The following is a 25,980-nucleotide window of genomic DNA, read 5'->3' on the forward strand; positions in this document are numbered from 1 at the left end:
GAAATCAAAGTCCTCGTACCCCAATTCTACCCATCCCCTTCCTTCTACCACCCCTCCTATTCCCCTACAGACTTCCATCATTCTTGCCCACATTTCCCTCATCACTAAATTCTTATTAATTCTCCTCCACTCACTCACAGCACTCTCCTGTCATCTGCTCCCCATCCATCCCCCTCACCCCTTCCCCTCTCCCACCCCTTCCCTTATTCATCCCCCTCTTCTACCCCTTCTCTCATCCACCCCCTCTTCCCCTTCCAATCCTCCTCTCCCACCCCTTCCCCACCCATCCCCCTCTCCCACCCTCCCTTACTCAACACTCTCCCCACCTGCCCCTCACCCTCCACCCCTTCCATACCCTCCCTCAACCTCAACCCTCCACCCATCCCATACCCTCCCACACCCTCCAACCATAGTCCACCCACCATCTCCCTCACCTACCACCCCCTCTACTCTCACTCTCCACATCCCACATCCTCCACAATTAGCCCCACCCTCCTCCACCTCCCCCCCTCTAACTCCTCCTCCTCTTCCAGCATCCTCACCCTCATCCTCTATCATCCCTCACCCACCCAACTTTCCAAAGTGTTCATCTCCCTTTCTCCACTGCCCACCAACTACTTCACCTTTGGCCCCATGAGATTTAGACGAGCCCTGCTCTGATCAAAAATTCATGGGGATTGGGCACTGGGTTTACCTCTTCTCTGTCCAGATCACCCTGCCTTTTTACTCAGTTTTAAATATTTTTCCACATTTCACTTCAACAATCCATTCAAAACTGTGTCAATGAGTAAATCTATCGATCTTTACCTTAAATCTCTTACTCCTGCAAAACTTAATACAGGTCTGGATGGTCAGCTTGTTGGATGTCTCACTGCTGCCCGATAGTGGCGGAGGGTCACCATTGTCCTTAAAGCAGCCTAGGTAGCCCGGCACTAAGGATAATCACAACATTTCAAATCAGCTTCGCATGTGGCTTCTTCAAAACACAATGGTAGAGGGCATCTCACTTCTGCCTTGTGCAGGCAGAGGCAATTAGGTGTCATTAGCATAAATAATATGGCACGATATCCTAGACTGAAGCACCCCTTCTTCTGCTGTACTGTTCTATGGTTTATATTCCATGTGTAAATGTTATTACTTCACTTAAAACTAGAACAGGTAAAGAGTATTGAAATGAGGATTGGTGGGTGGGGGTGTGACTCGTTGAGCTGCAGACCACCTGAACTTGGATTCAAGATGCTTCCCTAGCTTCCAACATTTGAATACGACTAAAACTATCTATTTATTTATCCTCCTTATAAACCTAATCAGGACAGGCAATCCCATTCTAATGAAACTGGCCGAATTGTGGCCACAGTGGCTAATTGGGCTAGCTCAAAGTGGAAGACCCATTCTAGCTTCCCATTTCATTCCTTCCTGTCCCCATTTTCTCTCGATTTCCTCTTCCTGAGAACTCAAGTTTCCACAAGAAACTGCAGTCTCTGTAGGACATTTGCATGAAGCCAATAGGTTCTGGTTCAAATAACAATACCAAGCTGGGAGGACAAACCCTGAGTTTGGATACAAGGGCAGAATCAGCAGAGAGTAGCTATTTCTTGGATGAGATGTTCAGCTGAGGTCCTGTCTATCATTACACCTGGACATAATCCCATATCTCTCTAGAGAAGGGAAGAGCAATTCTCCCCTGTTTCGCCTCTGGTTAACATCACTAAGTACTGAGCATATTGCTATGGATGATATCTAACTGTGCACAAGTTACAACAGTGTCTGTACTTCAAAAGTGTTCTGTTGCCTGCAGTATTTGGAATGACTTTACATGCTACACAAAACATATTTTTCTTTCTGCTTTGCATAAAGCAAGCTAATCCGCTACAGGAGCCAAATTGTGGGCTCATTCTGTGTTCATACATGCAACAGCATCTCACAGCTGTCTCACCAACTAGTGATGAGGAAGGAGGAAGGACAGGGCAGGGTTCCCCCTTTTTAGCCCCAGGGCAACCTCAGCTGGCTTAGTGTACGCATGGGTGAAGAGTTGATTCTACCTGCCTGTGCAGGCTAATTCTGCACTCTGCAGTTCAATTACGACTGAAGTACAGATGGAAGACAGAAACATCAAATACCAATTCAGATCATGGAATTATTCTCACCTCCAGTCCTCATGGTTTCTTTCTTCAGATTGTACTCTCCAAACTGAATAAGCTCAGTCTATAGTCTCTAAAGATTAGAAGAATGAGTGATGATCTTTTCAAAACTCACAGAATCATTACAGAGCTCAACAGGGTGAATGCAAGGGAAAATATTTCCCCTAGCTGAGAGTCTCATTATAAAGAGTAAACCAGTGAATATCGAAGCAAGAAGAAATTTCTTCAGGCAGAAGTTGGCTAACAATTAGAATTCTCTCAACTGAGAGTTGTGGAGGCTTAGTCATTGGTTCATTCAAAACAAATATCTATAGATTTTTAGATATTAAGGAAAGCAGATGTTATGAATGTGCTGCTGGGAAGTGAAGCTGTTGTAAAGTTATTATTTTCATGAATGCCAGAGTAGGCTTTCCAGCTGGAAAACCCTCTCCTACAGATACTTTAAACATCAATCTGCCCTGGGATCACCAAGAGGGGGTTGGACAGAGAACTCATTGCAATGAATTGATTGATCTTAAATCGATGCCTCTATTTCTTGATTTCCTCAGGCTGGTGGATCAGGAACCAGAGAGCATAGGTATAAAGTGAGAGGAGAGAAATTTAATAGGAACCCGAGGGGCAACTTTTTTACTCAGATATTGGTCCACGTATAGAATACAACTTCAGAGGAAGTGGTTGCAGCCGCTTCATTAACAATAGTTGAAGGATACCTGGGAAAGTACACATTGCTGAAAGGTTTAGATGCACATGAGCCAATTGTTGTTAGATGAGACCAGCTTAGATGGAATCTTGGCCATCATGGACCCGTTGGGCTGAAGAGATTGGCTCCACACTCAGCGTCTCTGTAACTATTTAACACTTGCATGCATTCTAAGCCAGTCAGTGGCACAGGTGAGCATATGTACCTCATGAAGCTTGCCACTGAAAGACAATCATCTGCAATGATTGTCAAGTTTTTCTTTACATGGGGTAAGTTATCATGGAGACATCCAAACAGAATAGTTACTGCAGGTACTGGAAATCCTGAGCAACACACTCATGCACACAAAATGCAAGAGGAACTCAACAAGTCAAGAAGCATCTATGGAAGGGAATAAACAGCCGAGGTATCAGACCGAGACACTTCATCAGGACTGGAAAGGAAGGAGGCAGAAGCAAGAATAAGAAGGTGGGGGGAGGGGAAGAGCACAAGTTGGCTGGTGATAGATAAAAGCAGGTGAGGGAGAGGGTGAGAGGTAATAGTCAGAAGAGGTAAAGAGATGAGAACAGAGCACTATGGGAGAAAGGGAAGAGCACCAGAGGGAGGTGATGGGCAAGAGCGGATAAGAGAAGGGGCACTGTCACAGAAAAGCATTATCCGTGACCAGAAACCCCCACCATCCAGGGCATGCTCTCTTTTTGCTACTGCCTCAGTCCTGGAGCCTTAGGGCTCACACCACCAGGTCAGGAGCAGTTATTATCCTCGACCATCAGGCTCTTGAACCAAAGGGGATTACTTCACTTACCCCATCAATGAAATATCCCCGCAACCTATGGGGGCAAGGACTCCTCATCTCATGTTCTTGATATTTATTGCTTATTTATTTATTATTATTATTCCTTTCTTTTTGTATTTGCACAGTTTGTTGTCTTTTGCACATTGCTTGAACACCCATCCCTCCCCCCTCACCTGCTTTCATCTAGTACTTGCTAGTTTGTACTCCTTCCCCTCTCCACACCTTTTTATTCTGGCCTCTTCCCCCTTCCTTTCCAATCCTGATGAAGAGCCTTGGCCAGACTCATCAACTTCCCCTCCATAGATGCTGCTGGGTTCCTCCAGTATTTTCTGTGAGTTGCACAGGTGGAGTAAGTTGCAATTTTGTTTCCTTTCCCCTGGGTAATGATTCATTTGATTTCCCCGACACATGAGTTTCAATATTAGCCACCGATGGAATTACCACACTGTGCTGACTCTCTTTAAGAGCTGTTCACTAGCATTTCTCCGCTCTTCCAGCACAGTTGTTTCTCTTGAATCGGTTAAAAATTCTGCTTCCACAGTTTCTGTTAAAACAGCCTTCAGAAACCTTAATTCCCTCCCTTCCCATCCAATGGGAGTAGCGAAGCTGGGAGGATCTATTTCAAAACTGAGGAGGTTGTGCCCAGCTAATATGAAACGTGATTGGTGATGGGATGAGAGTATCATTTAAATGGCAAACCTAAATCTCCATTATATCATTTGGATGTGCATGCTATCTGAAATGAGCTCAACTAAGAAAAGCATGTTTCCAATCCCTCTAGAAAGAGAAAAGCCGAAAGCCACAGGCTAACAATCTAGCTTTAATTTTACAGGAGTTTTTTTTTGTGTACAAAGATGAGTGGTATTGGCTTGGCACTCCATATCCCTGCATTCTTTTCATGACTGCCTCATCCATTTATGGGCTTTTCCATTTTGTCCCTTTACTTTTTACTTACCTTGACAATGGAATAATGCAATCAAGAAAGATAGGAGCTGGACTGCTCCACTATTTAACATGATCGGGGCTGACACGCACCTCATCTCTTTGCACCTGTCATTGCATTGTATCCCTCAGCTTTGTTGCTTGGCACACTATATGTAACTTCATTTTGTAAGCTGCAATTCTCCCTATCAATCTCAGCCTCCTCAGAGAAACGACTTCCACATTTCCAACAACAGTGAGAAAGTGCTTTGTGATTTCTTTCCTGGATGAGATGCCTCTGACGTTAAGACTGGGTCACCCTGATAACATCACCAGAGGTTCTCTCAAATCCATTTAATATGAGCAGTACAGGGGCACAACTGTTAGTCTCCAGTGAACCAGCTTCAAACACCTCCAACATTGACTGTGTGGAGTTCACACCAATGGCTTCTGGGACCAGCTGGTGAAGGAAGCCATTGAAATAAAACTAGAGAAGAAGAACTTTAACAAAGAAGACCTTGCTCTCAGTAAGAATGAATTAAACTGTAAGCAAGGTGGAACAGCAGACACCTGATTGATTGAGGACTAACCAATCAGGAGGGATGGATGACAGGGGTATATATATCACTGGAATAGATGTACCAAGGCATCATCCTTGATGAACATGGTAGGGTTTGTCATCGAAACATCGGTTAAAATCAATACTTGTACCCGGCTGGAAGCCTAAGGAGAGCTTATTTGTTTGCAATTTATTTCTCCGACCATACAGTGTATGTTTCCTCCTGGTGGTCCTGTTTTTATCCACATCCCAATAATGTGCAGAATGGTAGATTAATCTGCTACTGTAAGCCATCCCCATTGCAGGTGGGGTGAAAAGACAATCAAGGAAAATTTGATGGATGTGAGATAAGGATGTGATACAGGGAAATCTTGTGAGAATAGGATTGCTCAGGGAGCTAACATAGCCTGGATGGGGCAAACACCTTATTCATGTGTCATAATAGAAAATATATCTCTATTCCTATCTCTACCTATATCTGCATCTGCATCTGCATCTATCTATCTATATATATATTTTTTCTTTTAACTCTATTGTCAAATGTCCAGATAGGAAAACATGCCTGTAATCATTGCTTTTACTGTTTAACAAAAGCAATTTAACCTGTCGTGCTGTATTTTCACTCAGTTCTTTTAGGTATAATTAAACAGCTAAATGATTGCATGGAGAGTTGTGCAGGTGAGTTAATAGCCCAGTAAACAATCAGGATTCCTGAACACAACTACTACTTCCCCTCCCACAGCACCGCCTGTATATTTTGACCCTTTCTTTCCGGAGGTCAGTCACACACAAACACACAGATATATGTATAGTATATGCACACTCTGTGGCCACTTTGTCAAGTAAACCTGTACCTCTGCTCATTAATGCAAATAACTAATATCTAATCAATGTGGCAACAATTCAATGCAGAAAAGCATCCGGACATGGTCAAGAGATTCAGTTGTTACACAGATCAAACATCAGAATTAAGAAGAAACGCAATCAAAGTGACTTTGACCATGGAATGGATGTTGGTGCCAGACAGGGTGGTTTGAGGATCTCAGAAACTGCTGACCTGCTGGGATTTTCATGCATAACTCTCTCTAGAGTTTAAAGAGAATAGTTCAGGAAACAAAAATACAATCCAGTGAGCAGCAGTTCCGTGGGCAATAACACCTTGTTAATGAGAGAGATCGGAGGAGAATGGCCAGAATGGTTCAAGCTGAAAGGAAGGTGAAAGTAACTCAACTAATCATGTATTACACCAGCAGTGTAGAGAAGAGCATCTCTGAACACAGAACATGTCGAACCTTGAAGTGGATGGGCTACATTAGCAGAAAACCATGAACACACACTCAATGGTAATTTTATTAAGTGCAGGAATGACCTAATAAAGTGGCCACTGAGTGTGTATATGTTACCGATGTGATTGGATAAACATTCCTTATACTAAAGTTCTGGAATGAATTGATAACTCTTAGTCCAACCTTCCTCTGCTGTCTGGGAATGAGCAGTCCAGCCTTATGTTCCTGAAGAGGAGTCTTAGGGTTGTTGGCATATCAACTGCCTGGTCAAAGTAGTTTTTAAATGCAGTAAGAGTTCTTCTCCACCACTCCTTTAAGAACTAAGTTCAAAGACATTTTTAGTAAGTGTTTTTCAAGACTCCAATTCATCCATTATTCTATTGACCCCACGGCTCAGGGAAACAGGCCCTTTTATCTTCTACTCTCTTTAGGCTTCCCATAATTTTATGTACCTCAATTAAATTGCTCCTCATCCTTCTAATTTCTAAACAAGTTCACCTGATCCAATTGAACCACACTTTTAATTATCCACACTTGAGCCATCTTGTAAATGTCCTCTGTACCTCCTCAGTAAGTACTATGACAGGTTTAATTGTAGTGTGGTGACAATCACTGGGAAGCTCTTCAGTGCCCTTTTGAAAATGTACTTTCTTAATTCAAAGTCAGGTGGATTACTACCAGTCTCTGGAAGGAATCTATTAGATCAGATCTCCCGACACAGAGTAAGAGTCCAATTTCATTTTGACTCCCCATTCCCATATTGACATGTCTGTCCAGGGCTTCCTGTACAGTCAAGATGAGGCCAGAATTACAATGGAAGGACAACACTGTGGTGAACTACATATATCTGTCTGGACACGCCCCTCTGCTGACTGCTCCTGTGGCTCCTCCCACAGACCCCTGTATAAAGGCAATTGGAGGCACTGCTCCTCCCTCAGTCTCCAGGATGTTGTGTGATGGTCTCTTGCTGCTGACGGTGCTTTCTTCTAGCCAATAAAAGCCTACCTTGACTCACGTCTCCGAGAGCTATTGATGGTGCATCAAACACCTCATATTCTGTCTGAGTAGCCTCCAACCCAATGGTATGAACATTGATTTCTCTAAATACTAGTAATTACTCTCCCCATTTCTTTTTCCATTTCCCATTCTAGTTATCCCCTCAATGTTCAAAGTTCAGAGTAAATTTATTATCAAAGTACATATTGTATACATCACTGTATACGTACAACACACACAAAATGCTGGTGAAACACAGCAGGCCAGGCAGCATCTATAGGAAGAAGTACAGTCGATGTTTTGGGCCGAGACCCTTTGTCAGGACACAGGGAAGAAGGGTCTCGGCCCGAAACGTCAACAGCGCTTCTCCCTATAGATGCTGCCTGGCCTGCTGTGTTCCACCAGCATTTTGTGTGTGTGTTGCTTGAATTTCCAGCATCTGCAGATTTCCTCGTGTTTACTGTATACGTACCCTGAGATTCATTGTCTCGCAAGCATACTCAACTAATCCATAGAATAATAACCATTACAGAATCAATGACTCAAGACACCTGCCTTGCATTCTGTTTACAATAAAATGTTATCACAAATCATTAAGATTTTCAAGGCATGTGTTTTTCTTCCAAATATTTTCTTAACTTTTTAATTCTGTTTAAGACCTTACTGGGGACAAAGCCAATTACTTCAATATCATGGATGCATACAGTCATGTAAGATCTCATTTAAAAAGAAATCAAGATTCTGGAAATGCCAGCAAAAAGCATTGAAGCACATAAACCGTAGACATGCAGGAATAAGACATTTGGAAGAAAGGTGTTTGTGGGCTTGTCAGACTATTTTATCTGCTACAGCTGGGACTCTGGTAGAATTACAGCAGAACTCAGAAGCCCTTGTACACCAGAGTCACTGAGGATGACTTTAACTTTACAGCATTATGTACACGAGAGCTGGTAAGCTGGCAGACTGTTATACAAGATCTTGAGTTATTGAGGCAGCATCAAGTCTTTGTTCCATCATGACTAATTTATTGCCCTTCTTAATCCTATTCTCCTGCCTTCTCCCCGTAAATGTTGATGCCTTCACTAACTAAGAATCTATCAGCCTCCATTCGCAAAGACTAAGCCCCCCACAGCTGTATGTGGCAATAAATTGCAGAGACTCACCATCCTCTTGCTAACAAAATTCTTCCTCATTTCTGTTCTAAAGGGAAGCCCTTTTTTCTGAGGCTGTGTCTTCTGGTCCCAGACTCCCTCACTATAGAAAACATCCTCTCCATGTCCACTCTATCTAAGCATTTCCTCATTCTTCTAGACTTCAGTGAGTACAGGCCCAGAACCATCAAACGCTCCTCATATGTTAAACATGAGATACTGGAAATCCAAAGTGACAGACACAAAAGGCTGGAGAGGAAGGGATCTGACAGAAGGGGAGAGTAGACCATAGGAGAAAGGGAAGGAGGAGAGATCACAGGGAGTGATAGGTAGGGGGGAATGGAAATCGGAATTAAAATGTTTGGCCGTCGGGAAGTTCCGCTTTCAGTGGATGGAGCAGAAGTACTCGACAAAGTGGTCCCCCAATTTATGACGGGTCTCACCAATGTAGTGTTGGCTCACCTGGAGTGACTGTTTGGGCCCTGAATGCAGGTGAGGGAGGGGGTGAATGGGCATTGTAGCACTTGGGTCGCTTGCAAGGATAAGTGAATGGACAAGGAAATCATGGTGGGAGTGATCCATGGGGGATAGTAAAGTTGTTTGATAGTAGGGTTACTTTGGAGCTGGTGAAAGTTGCGGAGAAAGATGTGATGGATGCGGGGCTCATGGGGTGGTAGGTAAGGACAGGAGAAACTCTATCACTGTTAAGGTGGCAGGAGGATGGGATGATCGCGGATGTTCGGGAAATGGAGAGATGCATGTGTCTCCTCATTTGTTAATCCTTTTATTCCAGGGGTCATTCTTGTGAAAATCCCCTACACTCTCTCTGATGCCAGCACATCCTTTTTTAGATATGGAGCCCAAAACTGCTCACAATATTCAAAATGTGGTCTGGCCAATGTCTTATAAAGCCTCAGCATTAAATCCAAGCTTTTATATTCTACTGCTCTCAAAATTATTCCATTTGTTTTCCTTACCACCAAATCAACTTGCAAGTTAACCCTTATGGGATTGGATTATGATTGATCTATACCCTTAACACCATTTGTCATCTTAATATCTTTATTTAACCTAACCGTATCCGTCTCAGTGTAGAAATTTTCATTTGGTCCAACCCTGGCTTTTAAAGAATTCAAAAATTCCTCAACACTTCGTGTGAAGAAAGCTTAGCTCAACTGGTAAAGCTACACCCTTCTTTTTAGACTCAGTCTCAAGGAGGAAATAACTTAATTAATCCTTTAATCTTTTGACACAGCTCCCTTACTTCACATTGTAATTCTTTTCCTCAAGGGAACACAGGCCTCTCAGTTGAAATCAAAGGAAATATAAGACTTGGGAACTTTAAAACAGGCAAACAATGTGGTATTACATTATCTCCCATGTTGTAATACCCAAAAAGTCAATGATTTCCTTGCTGTAAGTGGCTTCGAGAACCTTGCATTGGAAATATACAGATGACCAGCATGAGCAGCAAACAGATCACCTCACAAGCTAACCACCCACTGTCCCATCAACCATGACCTGTCCCATCTACGGAAGAGTCTGCATCTCCCACTGGCCTCATCACTCACCTCGGAACCCACAGAACAAGGATGGAGGGAAGTCGTTCTTGGCGTCCTCAAAGAAGAAGATCAACTGTTCGCACAAGACAAGTTTAACATTGTAAGCTGCCATGCAGTTAACATTCTGCATTAAGCAGAAAAGTGATTCTAGAACTTCTAATAATCCAGCATGATGGGGCATTGCCAATCAAACATACTTTTTGCACTATTTAACATTATTTCTACTAATACCATGAAAAGTTCCAAATTCACTTTGGATTAGGTCATATAATATTATAATAAATGTCCCTGCAATCTTAGAAAGTTTAAAGAGAGTGTAGAAACTAGAGTTAATGGTTGAAAGGATGGCAGGGTGCTGGTGAGCTGTAAGGGTGTGCACAAACTGTTGCATTAATGTATTGAAGGTGGGAGGGGTGGTTGCAGCAATTATCACTTGGTGTAACAAGTGCCCGATCATCAGAAGTTTCATTAACTGTAGAGTAGATCTTTGGATTTTTACTGGACTAAATTTGGAGCAAAGCTAAGACCAGCTTCACTCCAGGGCCCTATCTCATCCAACTTCAGCTAAGTACTTCCACAATATCCTAAAGAGGCTTCCTGCAGCATGCAGATTAAATATGTGCCGGCAATACTCTGAAATCAATAAATCCACGTATACCTGACAAGAGTCTTTACTACAAGACTACACGACAGATAATAAAATAGAAAGCAGATTACAGGAATATGATTCTGCTTTCAAAGCAATTGCTGGATCCTACATGATAGCAGAATACTCTGATAGCAGAAGCCCAGTGAATTCAGCAGCAAGTGTCACTGAAATAGCTCCACTATCAACTGTGTTTTGTTTTTTTTAAATTTCCTACAGCACTGGGGGGAGTACAGCACTGATCAGCTAGAATGACTGGGTGGCAAGGGGTCTCGGTATGTGGAGAAGCTGAGGTTCCCCACTGGCGACAAACACCACGAAGAAGCATTGGCTAAACGGTCAAAACCAGTAAAAAAAAACATATTTTGTGTTCCAGTGATAATAGGATGTAAACTGAAGGTGGTTGACATTGGTTTCTGAAACTGTTCTTTATTGCTATCAGATACCCTTCACATCCTGGTGGTGCTGCCTTGTTCTCAAACCTCTAGTTCTACCTCTTCCGTTATGTCACCTCAGCATTTCTTCCCTCATTACCTCAGGACTCTACTTTGCACCACCTGCTCCCCAGGACTTCACTTGACCCTCATCGGGGTGGGGGGGGGGGGAGTGGCTAAGCAGGTACTACACTTTGCCCAAGGGTGACCTGCAGGCTAGCGAAGGGAAGGAGTGCCTTACACCTCCTTTGGTAGGCACGTACACCATCTCCACCCTGGCACCCAACACCCACACTATTAATTGTTATGATCTTGTACACTGTTTACACCGTGAGCTTCACACGAGCACGGAATTTCATTCAACCCTGGCGTAAGGGACAATAAACTAATTCTGAATCTGAACAGATTCTTCGGTGTGACAATGCTCTGTTTCACTGGGTGGCAGCGGCAGATTCAACAACAACATTCAAAAGAGAGTTACATAATTGCTTAAGGAAATCAACATTCAAAGGCTATGATTAAAGGGCAGGAAACTGCTGTGGTAAACAGATGGCAGAGGCACAATAAGGAAACTGGTCTCTTTCCTGAATGGATTTTATGATGATTCTTAGACTAATAGTCCATTTTTAGAGGAACCCAAAGCTAGGATGATACCTAATTGAGGCAAATAGGATCAGTGTAAAAGGCTTGGCTGGGATGTGGTGGTCTATATAACTCTATTGTCTTAAATTATGAGGTTTTTATTTCCATAAATATGACCTGACTTAACCCAGATGTCTGTGGAAACATGAGATTCAGCTATTGAAAATCAGAAAACCATGGATGTGGGAGAACAATTGGTTCTGGTAAGAAATGCAAGAACAAGGGAATATAAAATTAGCAACTCCCAATAAGGAGGAAGCTTAGGCCTATTTCCCTCACAGAATCCGTCTTAGAAATCTGGGGTTTTGATATTGGATATGAAGGATCATCTGGTGATTATAAAATGCTGAGAAGGCTGAATGGCAAGCTCAAGAGAGTGAACAATCAGCTCTCCTGTTTCTATGATCTTTTTATTTATTTATTGAGATACAATGTGGAGTAGACCCTCACGGCCCTTTGAGCCACTCCACCCTGCATTTAATTCCTCCATTTTAATCCTAACCTAATCATGGGACAATTTACAATGACCATTTAACCTACCAACTGGTACGTCTTTGGACTCTGGGAGGAAACCGGAGCACCCGGAAGAAATCCATGCAGTCACGGGGAGAATGAACAAGCTCCTTACAGGCTGCCAGAGAACTGAACCTGGGTCACCTGTACTGTAAAGCTTTGTGCTAGCAACAACGCTACCGTGCCTCCCTAGGAAAAGATCTCTCCTAAGGATGTCAGAAAAAGTTGGAAGATAGCTTAAAATAAATGGATATAATTTCAAAAGATTAGGCAGCTGACAAGTAACTTTAAGCAGAGAGGTCTCATAAAGGAAAGGAAATTGACTGAAGTGCCGTGGAATGTGGATTTCTCCTAATTTAGGCCACAGGTATGGTTGATCACCTTTATTAGGTGGGGGCTGGGATGACGGTCATAGGATAGTGGAAGGTGGGATTAAAAAGCAATGAAGTCATTGGCTCTTTCTGGATCAATCATCATCCAGCTCTAGTACTGGCAACATCCCAAATCAAGTTGAATTTATTACCATGCACAAATGTACAGTGAGGTACAGGTACAAAGAATAGCTTGCTTGCTGCACCATCACAGGCACACGAGTTCAGACAATACATAAAATATAAATTATGCATTGACGTTAGAGATAGTGAAGGAAAAAGAGAGTATGCAAAATAAAATTAGTGCAAAAAATAGAGCTGAAACAAGTCCATGGTAGTGTAATAGTGTTCCATTGCTTGGGTAGGATTAGGATGAGCAGGTTAATTCAAAAAACCTGATGGACAGGAAAGTAGCCATTCTTGTTTCGATATGTCAAGGACACGGCCTAGAAGACTAGTGTGCCTTCAGGGTGCCAGATTTTCATGGCTCTGGAGGCGGGCAGGTTCAAGGCTGGTGCCACCGTCACCGACTGATGTGTTGTGGGAGATGGAAGATCAAAGGCAGAGAGCTGGCTGCGGGCTGTGTGCCCAGAGACCTGAGTTCTTTGGGCACAGGGCTCAGAGAAAGCGACGCAACAGACTTCCAACACCATAAATCAGCGAGTTGTTTGTTATGTCTCCCCTCTCACAGTGAAACGGGGACACCTCTTTTCCCTTATTAGGGAGAGAGAGCCTGTGGTATGTCGAGTACCGGGTGAACGAGTAGTCTTTGGGGTACCGCAAGTCTGTGTCTTTACTGATGCCTTGCTGCACGATTGAGTTCTTGGTGGGGGGCACCAATGTTTTTTTGCTGGTGGGGGAGGCTGGGTCATTGCTTTGCTGCTGCTTACATGTGGGAGGGGGAGCTGGGGGGTGGTTTGAGTTCTAACATTTAACTGTTATTCATTCTTTTGGGCACTCCTCTGTTTCTGCGGATATTTGCGAAGAAAAAGAATTTCAGGATGTATATTCTATACATTTCTCTGATGTTAAATGTACCTATTGAAACCTATTGATCCTGGTGGTGTGGGACTTCAGGCTTGAGAGTAACAGCGGTAAGAGGATGGTGGGCTGGGATTCCCATCCTGGTGTCCACGGACCCCTTGCTTCATGGTATAAACAACGCTGGGAACAGCTAATGATAGCTGCCACCTTCTTGAGATAGTGTTCACTGGGGAGGGCTGTGCCAGACGTAAACCAGACTCACTACTACTTTGCAGCTAACATGTTGCATTGGCTCTAATACAAACTTAACAATAGATGGGCAAAATATTTTGGACTGGTTGACTGCCTATTCTCAGTCACCATTACCTATCTGTTTGTTTCAAAGACCTATAATGTTTCAAAGACTGTTAATTAATCAAAAATGTATGTTCCAAAATCAAAGCTCATAATTACAGAAGCCAATTAGTTCATGACTGTTTTAATACAAAGTTGGGCCATTGTGACTTTACAACTGAATAGAAACTGGGACTCTTTCCGTGGAGAATGAGAGAGATGTGGAATAATAAAAAAGTAATATAGAAGAAATGTTGAGTTGAAGTGAACAAGTGAACCTGTATTTTTATAAGCTCCATGTAGAATAAATTACTCTTGTGACTGTTGATATTGGAGAAATTGTAACAGAGCAAAAAAGCTGCTTTATGAGTTTATGGTGGGATTGCGTGCTAACTGAGATTATGAGCTCAAGCTCTTCAACTATAATACTAATGAACAAAGACTAAGTCACAATCAATGGCATCTACTGTAATATGAGCAATCCCGAGTTGCACAGATGTAGAACATCCTATTAAAAGAAACAGATACAGCAGTTAAAAGTGCATGCCAGGAATTAATTGGATGCAGCACTTTGCATTAAACTGTTTCCAGATAGTTTAGAGGAGGCAGAGGGTGTGGAGGTGAGGAGGATTGTGAAATAACAAACCTCCTTCCTTTGGTTGTTGTTTCTGGAATATTCTGCCTTGGAAAAACAGTGCAAAATACTAAATATTGCAACTGGTTGAAGCCATCTTTATAGCTTTTTTAATGCAGCAAGAGCCTACTAGAAGTGATGGACACAGCCCGGTCCATCAAAAGAAAACCCTCCCCACCACTGAGCACATTTACAAGAAGCACTGCCACGAGAAAGCAGCATCCATCATCAAGAATCCCCACCATCTAGACCATTCTCTAATTTTCACTGCTGCCATTGGAAAGGGGGTATAGGAGCCTTAGTCCCACATCATCTGCTTCACAAATATGTCACTGCATTTCAATCATCAGGCTCTGGACCTGCATGGATAACCTCATTCATCTTAACTCTGAACTGGTTCCACAACCTATGCACTCACTTTCAAAGACTCTACAATTCACGTTCTCAATACAGTATTTATTTTTTGTATTTGCACAGATTATCATCTTTTGCAATTTGGTTGTTTGTCAGTCTTTGGGCGTGTTGATTCTATTGTTTTTATTTATTCTACTGTGGATGCCTGCAAGAAAATGAACCTCAGGGTAGTATATGGTGACATATACTGTACATACTTCGATAATAAAGTTACTTTGAACTTTGAAGAACCTATACAACAAAAGGTGATAAAATGACTGCCCAATGAATATGTCTCATTGGAAGCAAATCTGATATTACGGCAAGGTTTTCATTCTGCACTGGCTGGGGTGGGCTAAGAACCTACACCCTATGCTTAAAGACTTGGAGGCAGGAGTCCTGCAACTATATAGAGGGCTTATTCCTGCCCCAATATCTTCAAAATGACACATACTCAACAGCAGGTTTGCAAAAGTCTCTTTCCTATTTCTTGGACTTTCAAGTATTTAGTTCTTGGCACTATAAAACTCTGATCAAACCATACTTGGAGTGTACTGTTCATTTCTGGTCACCTCATTATAGGAAGGATATGGAAGCTTTAGAGACGCTGCAGAGGAAATTCACTCAGTTGCTGCCTGGATTAGAGAACATATTTTATGAGTAAAGGTTGAACAAACTAAGGTTTTTCTTTTTGGGGTGACTGAAAATGAGAGGTTAGTTGACGAAGGTATACAGATTTTGAGAGGCACAGACCGAGGGAACAACAAGCATTTTACCACCATTGGCCAATACCAGAGGATATCTGTTTAAGATGAATGAAGGACAGTTTAGGGGAAACCTCAGAGGAAGGTTTTTTTAAACAGACAGTGGTGGCTGCCTAGAATATACTGCCGGGCAGTTTTAAATGCTGATACAATAGGGACTTTTAAGAGACTATTAGATAGCACATAGATGTAAGAAAAATGGAGGATTATGGGCTATGTTTAAGAGAAAGGTTAGATTAATTGTGGTGTAGGTTTATATGTGTTGGCACATCATTGGCCAAAGAGCCAGTTCTGTTCTATGTTCTAAGATACTGGTCTCTAGAAAAAGATTCAAAATACACTCAGTGGCCCTTTCATTAGGTACACCTGTGCACCTGCTTGTTAATGCAAATACCTAATCAGTCAATCATGTGGCAGCAACTCAATACAGATATTATCAAGAGGTTCAGCTGTTGTTCAGGCCAAACTTCAGAATGGGGAAGAATTTGGCACAGGTGTAGCCTATACCCCTCTTTCACTCTGGCTGTCTCCTGAGTTCTTATCTTTCAACTAAAGATCCAGAACGTGGTGGATGGAGAGTGTCTGATGGGCAGCAACATACAAATTCCCAGATACTGGGGGTGAAGGAGAATGTGCATCTGACAGTGCCCTCATCCTGATGGCGATTTTTGTGTGTGCCTGTATAGAACGGAAGTGTGCAGGCACCTAGTGTCACTGATCAGAGGTTCCACATGTCCCCGATGTTGCAAACAAGGCCTGGCCTTGTTGTCCCGCAGTGTTGTATTCAGTTGTATCTTGTCACACGACCTCTCCTTTATGGAAAAATTGTTTCTGGATGTCACCTTTGACCACAAGTCCATCAGCTAGTGGCCAGCAAGCAACATCTTTCAAGCGCTGCAGGAGAAAGATACGATGGATCCTACGGGCTGGGTGCTCAAGCAGATTGTCAGAATGACTCATCGCCAGGATTCACCAACAGGAGCTCAGTTGGCTGGAATTAGGAGAAGACCTCCCCATGAGACCCTTCCTACTGAGTCAGAGTCACACCCACAGTGCACACCACCTTTTGAGATGAGGACAAGATGATGGACCAGGGAATTGCAAAGGTGTTCTGGCAAAGGGTGTAAAGGTCTTTGTCAAGGTTCATCTCAAGCCATTAAGTAATTCTTCTTTTACGAAGTGGGGCAGCAGGGAAAGCCAAGAAGTTGTAGGTAGAGAAAAATTTGGAGAAGATTATTAGGATGTTTCCTATAGTGGAGGAGTCTAGGCCCAGGGGAACAGCTAAGAATACAGGAACATCCCTTTAAAATAGAGATGAGGAGGGATTTCTTTAGCCAGAGGGTATTGAATCTGTGGAATTCATTGCCACAGCTGATTGTGGGGGAAAAGTCATTGGGTATATTTAAAGAGGAGGTTGATAGGTTCTTGATTAGTAAGGGTGTCAAAGGTTTTGGGGAGAAAGCGGGAGAAAGGTGTTGAGAGGGATAATAAATCAGCCATGGTGGAATGCTGGAGCAAACTCAATGGGCCGAATGGCCTACTTTGCTGCTACGTTTTAAGATCTAAGATCCTTAGGTATACGATATACTCATATCTGACACATTGTGGACTTGTTACGGAGAATCAGCATGGTTTTGTGTGGGGTTGGGGAAGATGGGAGTTTAGTTTGGCCAGCTGGAGCCCAAAGATGGAGTCTTTCCAGCACTGAGATGGCTTCAGCAGTCAGCCTTGCAATTTCCAAAACCTCTCCAAGAAACTGATGGAATTCTATCAGTGCCAGCTCCATGAAAGCACTAGTGGTCTTGCTGATAAATGGCGCTCTGTTTCGGGAACAGCATGTGTTAAGGATTGAAATTCCTCTGGGAGTAGCAGCTTTGCTCGTAACTCTGGCCTCAGGAAATAGTCCTTATAAGTGACACTCCAGCTGCAGAGCAGTGTTAGCAACGAATGTGAACACATTATGAGGATGGAACAGGGATGGAGGAAGCAACACAGGTTACACAGCAACAGTGTGTGCAAGGAGATTGCTTCCTCTTGCAAAGCCAGGAAATGTGTCTACAAAAGGTTCAGATGTCTGAATTTGGGAGCCCTGTTCTTCATCTGAGGAGTTAATTGAGGATTTGAGGATTGTCCAGGGAACAGTCACAATTGCCTGCACTGGTCTCAGTCTGGTTACCCTCAGTCTTAGATAGTGTTGGGTTTTTGTCGTTCCTGTGCTACGCCATACATAACACTGCTACAAGGAAAAAGTCAAGAAAATCTTGGCGAACTGGGGAGCCTTACATTTTAGTTAGATGTAATTTTTGGCAGGCAGGGTTCATGAAAGAGGATCATATAAAGAGGGTACTCATACCCTTACAGGGGTTCCCTGCAAACCTGTGTTTTCAGACTTTTCCCTCCAGATTTTCAACTGGTGGAGATGGAACTAATTCTTTTTCTGCAAGACTCCTTCTTGATACTTTCAAAGGGGAACCTGCTGAAGCCACCAGCTAGCCATCGACTGAGAACCAAGTAAGAATGAGGTTTGCTCCGCAGAGTGCTGAACAGGAGAAGTGTAAATATGCCCTTAAAAGGGATTCAATTATTAAACACAGCTCACTATGACAGAAGAGTGCCAATCATGATTTGATTGAAAATCTTTTCAGAAACTAATTTTTTGTCTTACACATTATTTATGTGTCAGAGAAACAGCAATAAATCCATGAAAAGCTTGCAACAAGAAGTCCATCTTTATTCACAATGCAGGTGCTAGGAATACTGGACAAATTTTGCTTCCTTCAGCCTCTGGTTAATCACCCCTCAGAGACTGAGAATTTTGGAAAGCATTGGACACTTGTGGATTTGAAACAACACAGAATGGAAATCAATCACTGCTACTCGTGAAGAGAATAAGCCTGTGAAACAGCACTTTTGGATGCATGCTGAGCAGTGAGAGTTTGGGAGGGTTTTCGCTGGAGCAATGAACTTTACAATGCAGAGTCCAATCTCACTTGCTGATTGACTAACTCAGCACACTTTCCACTCACATCTGTGTGACAGCTGCACTACTGGTGCCACTGCTGAACACAGAGCTGAAGAGCACAGATCAGGCCCTTTGGCCCATTATGCCAGAGCCTAGGCATGATGCCAATCCTTTCTGCCAGCACATGATCCATATTCCTGCATATTCATGTGTCTTTCTAAAAGCCCCTTGAACACCACTGTCATATCTGCTTCCACTACCACCCCTGGCAGCGAATCACAAACACAAGAGATTCTGCAGGTGCTGGAAATCCACACACACACACACACACACACACACACACACACACACACACACACACACACACACACACACACACACACACACACACACACACAAACACACAGAGCCAGGCCAGGCAGCATCTAAGGAGGGGAATAAGCAGTTGACATTTTGGGTCAACAGATGCCAGGCAATGCGTTTCAGGCACCTACCACACTCTGTAAATAAAACAGCCCTACTCATCCACTTTAAACTTCCCCTCTCACAGCTTAAAGCTATACGCTGTATTGTTTACCATTCAACACCAGGAAAAGGATTCTGATTGTCTATTCTGTCTTTGCCTTCATAATTTTATAAGCTTCTACCAGGTCTCCTTTTAGCCACGATCCTCCAGAAAAAAAGCTACCCATGTGTATCCAAAGTCTCCTTATAGCTAATACCCTCTAATCCAGGTAGCATCCTGGTAAGCTTCTGAATGCTCGCCAAAGCCTCCGCATCCTTCCTGTAGTGGAGTGATGAGTGCCATCCTGGAACTGATTCAGCCCAAACACAAGATATGGAGCAGAAATTTGCTGCTTCCCTCCACTGCAAAGCTCGGAAGAATCAGGCTCTATCACACGGTGGATTTACCGCCCAGGTTTGTGTGGTAAATGTCCACGTATCACAGAGCGGTGAGTGCAAACCATGCATAAATACAGTATACACTACACAGCAGGAGAGGCCTACAGCCACAGCAAGTTTAAGGAGATACTTTTCTGCTTGGTCTTTACTTCTAAAGGAACAAAATGCTTTTGTAATGCATGAAAGGAAGAACGACTTCCCAAAAGCATTCACTATTTCACAGATTAATACCTATTCCAGAAGAGGGAAAACAGGAACACTTCTATTTCTAATTCCATGGTTAGCATTTACCAGGCTGAAGGACAACTTTGACCCTGTTGTTATAAAATGGCTGGATGTTCCTGAGTGTGATAAGATAGACTCTTGACCTCACAGTCTACCTCGTTATGGCTTTGTCAAACCTCACTGTACTTTCTCTGTTGCTGTTACACTTTATTCTGCATTCTGGAATTGTTTTGCTGAATGCTGTTATACCTCAGTGCATGGTGCAATGGATTGATCTGTTATGAACAGTATGCAGGACGAGCTTTTTACTGTACCTCAGTACATGTGACAATTCTAAACCAATTCCAGTCCCAATTTTGGCAATGTCTAATCGGTTACTTCTGAACTTTCCAGATCATTACTAAATGACAGATGTGATCTACATATGTGTGTTGTGCTCACCTTGTCTCCCTCCACCCCCCCACCACCACTCACCCTCACATTTTCTCTCCCAACCCTCTGCCTCCATTCACTAGTGACTAGGATTACACTGAGAACCCATTGAGGGGAACCTGAGTGTGAATGAACATGGTTACGGACACATGAAAACACCCCTAATTGTGTTTTTTTGTTACAGTTCCTTGTTTTGTGTGGACTTTTGCCTTCTTCACTGTCTGATATACAGTAATTTATCTATAACGTGTTTTGTGTGTTGACTTTAACTATATGCCTCTGATAGTGCAGCTGCAAGCAATTTTGTCATTGTCACTGTACCTCACTGTACTTGTGCATCTTCCAATAAACTCAACTCAACTTGATGCCTACCTTCCTGATTTGGAACATACCTTCCCAATTTGGAATATACCTTTAGCCCTTCACTGGTCCTGATCCAGACCGTGGAACTCCCTAAACATGGAGCAACGTGGAGAGCCGATGTTCTCACCATCTTTTCAATGCCAGTAAAGATGTACAAATTGCCAGGCTTATCAACAATTCTCACATTCCACATATACACATAAAGGATTAATGGAGTTCAGTCACAAATTCTAATTTAGGGTAACTGCAAGTCTGTATGACCACAAGGATATTGCTCCCACATTAGGAGAAGAAAAGTTCCACAGATGCACTATTGTCTTCATCACAGTCTTGTAAGGAGTTTGTATGTTCTCCCCGGGACTGGGTTAGTAAATTGTGGCCATTCTATGCTGATGCCAGAAGTGTGGCAACATTACAGGCTGCCCCCAGCGCAATCTGCACAAACCTTGATGCATGTCACTGAATGTTTCGATTGTACACGTGACAAACAAAGCTCGTCTGTTTTTCTTTTATCTTTAAAGTATCCTGACTGGCTACATTATGGCCTGGTATGGCAATTTCCAATAGACAAGAATACAGGAATAGACAAGAATACAAGAACATCTAGTTGAAGCACCGCCTCATGGAAGTGGCATCCATCATCAGCGGTCCTCACACTCCAGGTCATGTCCTCTTCTCATTGCTACCACCAGGCAGGAGGCATGGGAGACTGAAGCCCCACACCACCAGGTTCAGGAACAGCTACCTTCCTGCATCCATCAGGTTCTTGAACCCACATGGACAACACAAAATGACCTCAGGAACAAAACAGCAAGAACCCTCTTTTGCATGAGAAGGAACTTGCCTCTAACTGTTTTCTATGTGCTAATGTCCTGTTTTGCAGAGATTCTGTTCCCTGTCTTGTATAATGTGCATATAATTTATGCTACATGGGTTGTTTGAACCTACGTGCTTGTGATGCTGCTTTTCTTTGCACCTGTACCTCACCGTACTTGTGCACATGACAATGAGCTCAACTAGACTAGAAGTGAGGAAGAAGACATTAATGTAAGCTGCCCAACCTGACCATCGGATGGGTCTTCCCTGCTGGGGGACCGGTGTGACCAAGTTACCTCTGTGTCATTACACATGTACTGTTAAACGTATCATGGCCGCAGAGATGCCCCGATCCCTGCCCCGCAAGCATGCCTCCTACTCACTGTGACACGTTGGTATGTTGCAGTATTTCCAGTACACACCGTCTTCGTGCTCAGCAATGTAGCACCAGGGCCTCACATCATTGTCTGGGTTCCTAGAGAGGCAAGAAACTATTCATTAGGTTGCTCATCGTCAGTCAACCCTCGCCCTCCATACGTCGTTGCCAACTCTGTGACCTCTTTACGTAGAACAGTTTGGTGGGCTACCTTATTGTTGAGTCATTTGCTTCAAAAGGACACTGGACATTCTATTGTGTTCCTTCATGTACAACTGTGTTCAATTTATGTTTCTTTGCATGCAAATGGCGCTCATATAATGCTTCTATAAGTAAGCTTTTCATTGCATTTGTGCATACACGAATGTCTGCATGTGACAATAAACTCGATTTTCACTTTAATCAGGGACTGGAACCAGGCTGGAGGACATCTGGTCTCTTGCACTGCACAACTGCAGGAACTCATTACAGTTGCTCCCCCTCCCCCCGAGACTTCTACCAAAACGAAGTACAATGTTTAGTGTTGCTGTGGAATTACATCACCTGCAGACCCTCCTCCAGAACAGTTGCTGCCTTGACCGAGTCTTGGGCCACTCTTTGTTCCTTGTATATTAATGCAAATACTGGAATGTGTGGTTCCTTAACATTGTTATAACTGGGGTGGTAATGAGGACCAACTCCCACTACCTATTAAATGCTCCCAATGACATGCACCTCAAATAGTCTCGGACAACCCATTCCAGCTCCTGGCCTTCACGTGTGGCTTAGTTACTAAGCCCGGTAGAACCATTTCTACTGACAGGAGAAGTGGCAAAGACGGATTACTGGTGCCTTAAAACCAGTCGCTTTGGGCAGATGGGGCTCCTTAGTCATGGCTGGTATTTTATGTAGGAGAAGGAAAACTCTGATCTCAACTGCAGTTATACCCACTCATGGGGAAGGCATCAGGAGTTAACTCTGAGGAGAAAATCCCTAAGACAGTCCTACATTGAGTTCAACACTGTTTGGTAATTCATGCAACACCGCTGGTGCCAACCTGTATTGATCTCTGCCATTCCTCTGGGTTCATGAGATGTGTGGAGCGGGAGAGTTTGCTACATGGGCAACAGCTTGCTCTCCATATTGTACTGCCCTGGCTTGTGTATCCAGACAGCCAGGACGTAACGTCCATGGCCGAACCTGACAAATGGGAGCCCCTAGGAATGTGTAAACTGATTTCAGTGTGTGTCCTCCACAAGGAAGAAATAGGTGGACGCAAGAAATTCTGCAGATGCTAGAAATCCAAAGAAACACCACCCAAAATGCTGAAGGAACTCAACAGACCAGGCAGCATCTATAGAGAGGAATAAAAAGTCATCGTTTTGTGTCAAGAAATGGGTGGCCTTGCCAGTATGATCACCCCATGAACCAAGTGAAAATAGGAATGATCTAAACATGGTGTTTTTTGTAGACTCAGTATGCACAAGAATGTCTTTAACAAGTTTTCCATCTTGAGCTTTCAAACACAAGCCCTATTTACTCAATTGTTCTCTCACGAAGGCAGTGCCTTTTGAAACCACAACTTTTTTCTTCCAGAACATATGGTTATGATCATTTCCATGGTTTCTGAGAGAGTAATTTTCTGTGTGAATTTTTATTTAATACTGAAACTTGACAGAATGATTGAGCACAATGGAAACCGGCCGTCAAAAAGTAGGAGAAATTTCCTGAAGATATATAGGCCTTATTACAGAGGATACAACATGGGAACAGAGTGCCCAATCTAGCAGATCCCTGGGCAAAGTTTATCTCTTCCAACTGTGCCAGATTTAATCTCAAGTACACACCCTGCTTCCCTACAAACGTTGCTTCATGTCATTTGATTTCTTGGAATGATGTGTTATGAAAAGTGTGATAGAGCAGCAGCCAGTAGCAGATGCTTCCTCAACCACTGAGGACATCTACTAGGGGTGATATCTCAGGAAGATACATTCATTATTAAGGACTCCCACCCTTCTTATTGCCCTCTTCCCATTACTGCCATCAGGCAGAAAGCACAGGTGTCTGAAGACCTACATCTCAAGGTGCATCAACCAATTCTCCTCCACTGCCATCAGTTTCTTAAACTAAACTCAAAAACCCTAATTCTACCTCAGGTCACGTTTACCTCAATTTACACTAATGTCATTGCATTTGTTTTTTTTTGTTTATTTTTAGTTTATATATTATCAAGTGTATGGAATTTACATTTTGTAACACACTCTGCTGTTGTTGCACAAAGCACATGTTCAGTGCATATGTGCTATGGCTATGTATGCCCATAATTATACATTAGTAATTGAAAACAGCAGCCGTCTTGGACCAGTAGTGACCCATGAATGCCAGTGAGATAAATGAAATGTTGCTAATGTTAATTGAGGAAGGAGCATTGATGAGAAGATGAGATTAATTCTTTCCTCCTCTTCTTTTGGTACGCATGATTTTCAATAGACAACAAATCAAAATTCTGGTATTAGCACTTTTATTATCAATAGAAGTAAAAATCAATCAGGTTTCTACTAAAGAAAGATGCCACACAATCTCTGTGTTACAGCTATTCATTAAGTGGGAAAGCATGCTGAGAAATAAAGACACAATGAGCCCAAGGAATGCTTTCACAAAGGCCTGCTGCTGTGAACTTCATTAGAACACAAGGCTAAATGTGCTGTACACTACTAAACAGATTTTGCACACTCAAGGCTGCTTCTTCACAGGTTCCGCCAGTACAGATGCTCAAAGACATTTGCATAGGTTTAAAGGCAACACGAGTGAATCTGCTGATGCCGGAAATAAATAAAAAACACAAAATGCTGGCAGAACTCAGCAGGCCAGACAGCATCTATGGGAGGAGGTAGTGACGATGTTTCGGACCAGAACCCTTCATCAGGAGTGGAGTAACTCCCCCCACTTCTTATCCCCCCTCGACCATCCCATGTTACTTCACTCCTGATGAAGGGTTTCGGCCCGAAACATCATTATTACCTCCTCCCATAGATGCTGTCTGGCCTGCTGAGTTCTGCCAGCATTTTGTGTTTTTTATGCATAGGTTTAAGGGTGGAACTAGGGAGATCCAAAGAGGAACAACGTCTGAATGATGGCTGGTGGGGCGGGGATGGGTGGCCTGTGTTGGGAACAGCTCAGAAAATGGAAGGACGTAACACTGGTCAAACAGAAGGGGACTCGCATCAAGGGTTAGCTGGCACAGATTCTAAAAAGCTGGGTTGATGGTAACAGGCCATGAGTAATAACTGGGATATTGTTAGTCAAAGTACTTGTCAAGAGAATGGTTAGAGGTACACTTAGCAACTAGTGTGAAGCTGGAAGCACTTCGGGTGATGAGAGGTGAGATGAGGATCAGGAAAGTTGTGGTATTTGGAAAGAAGGTAAATTTAACAATCTGGGCGAGACTGGCAGAGAGGAGGGGTAGGTTTGATAGCTGTGAGAGGAAAGTTGTAGTCTGAGACTATCAGCTTTCAGAAAAGAGAATTGTACCCCGGTGGGCGGAGGAGGTGTTATGTCAGATGAACATATTAGTAGGTCGGAAAGGGGTCAGGCTGGCAGATTAATGGCTGACTGTGTATCAAGTATGAATTGTAAATCCTTTTGAGAGACCTGGGATATTCTAGGTCAGAGTCAGGTGGTAAAAGAGAGACACATACGTTCTCATCTTAAAGGGAAACTCAGAACTGCTTTCAGTTAGCACAAAAGCAGGCATCACGGTACAGTGGATTCCGGTCAACTCTTAAGGCTGCAAAAAGGTCTGGGATGCCCTTTGTTTCTGACAGTATGCTGCTTAATTGAGACAGGAGACTGTGCCAAACAGTTTCTTACTAGTGTCAGACACATGCACCTGTGTGACCAATAAGCACTGCACCGTGCTTGGAGTGAACAGCTTTTAAAATAACATCAAGCTATGATTTTTGTCACTGATAGCTAGCGAGAAATAAGCAGTAAGATCATTCAGAGCTATTTTTCTCACTCCATTTTCAAGCATTCAAGCTTGGAGATGCCAGAAACAGCCGGGAGTGAAAATGAAACAATTTCACTACTTCAAACATT

General features: G+C 43.1%; 1 protein-coding gene across 3 annotated transcripts in view; it reads right to left on the bottom strand.

Moving 5' to 3' along the window:
- kremen1 (kringle containing transmembrane protein 1) overlaps positions 1-25,980 on the bottom strand; it is a 246,620-nt gene that overhangs the window by 101,132 nt on the left and 119,508 nt on the right. For all 3 annotated transcript variants that reach the window (XM_059988317.1, XM_059988315.1, XM_059988316.1), the window contains exons 3-4: positions 21,911-22,002; positions 808-932 (exon numbers count right to left, since the gene is read on the bottom strand). In XM_059988317.1, the coding sequence (XP_059844300.1) occupies positions 808-932; positions 21,911-22,002 (217 nt within the window). The remainder of the gene's footprint in view (positions 1-807; positions 933-21,910; positions 22,003-25,980) is intronic.

The sequence above is a fragment of the Hypanus sabinus genome, chromosome 13, assembly GCF_030144855.1.
Source record: "Hypanus sabinus isolate sHypSab1 chromosome 13, sHypSab1.hap1, whole genome shotgun sequence".
NCBI classification, from domain to species: Eukaryota; Metazoa; Chordata; class Chondrichthyes; order Myliobatiformes; family Dasyatidae; genus Hypanus; species Hypanus sabinus.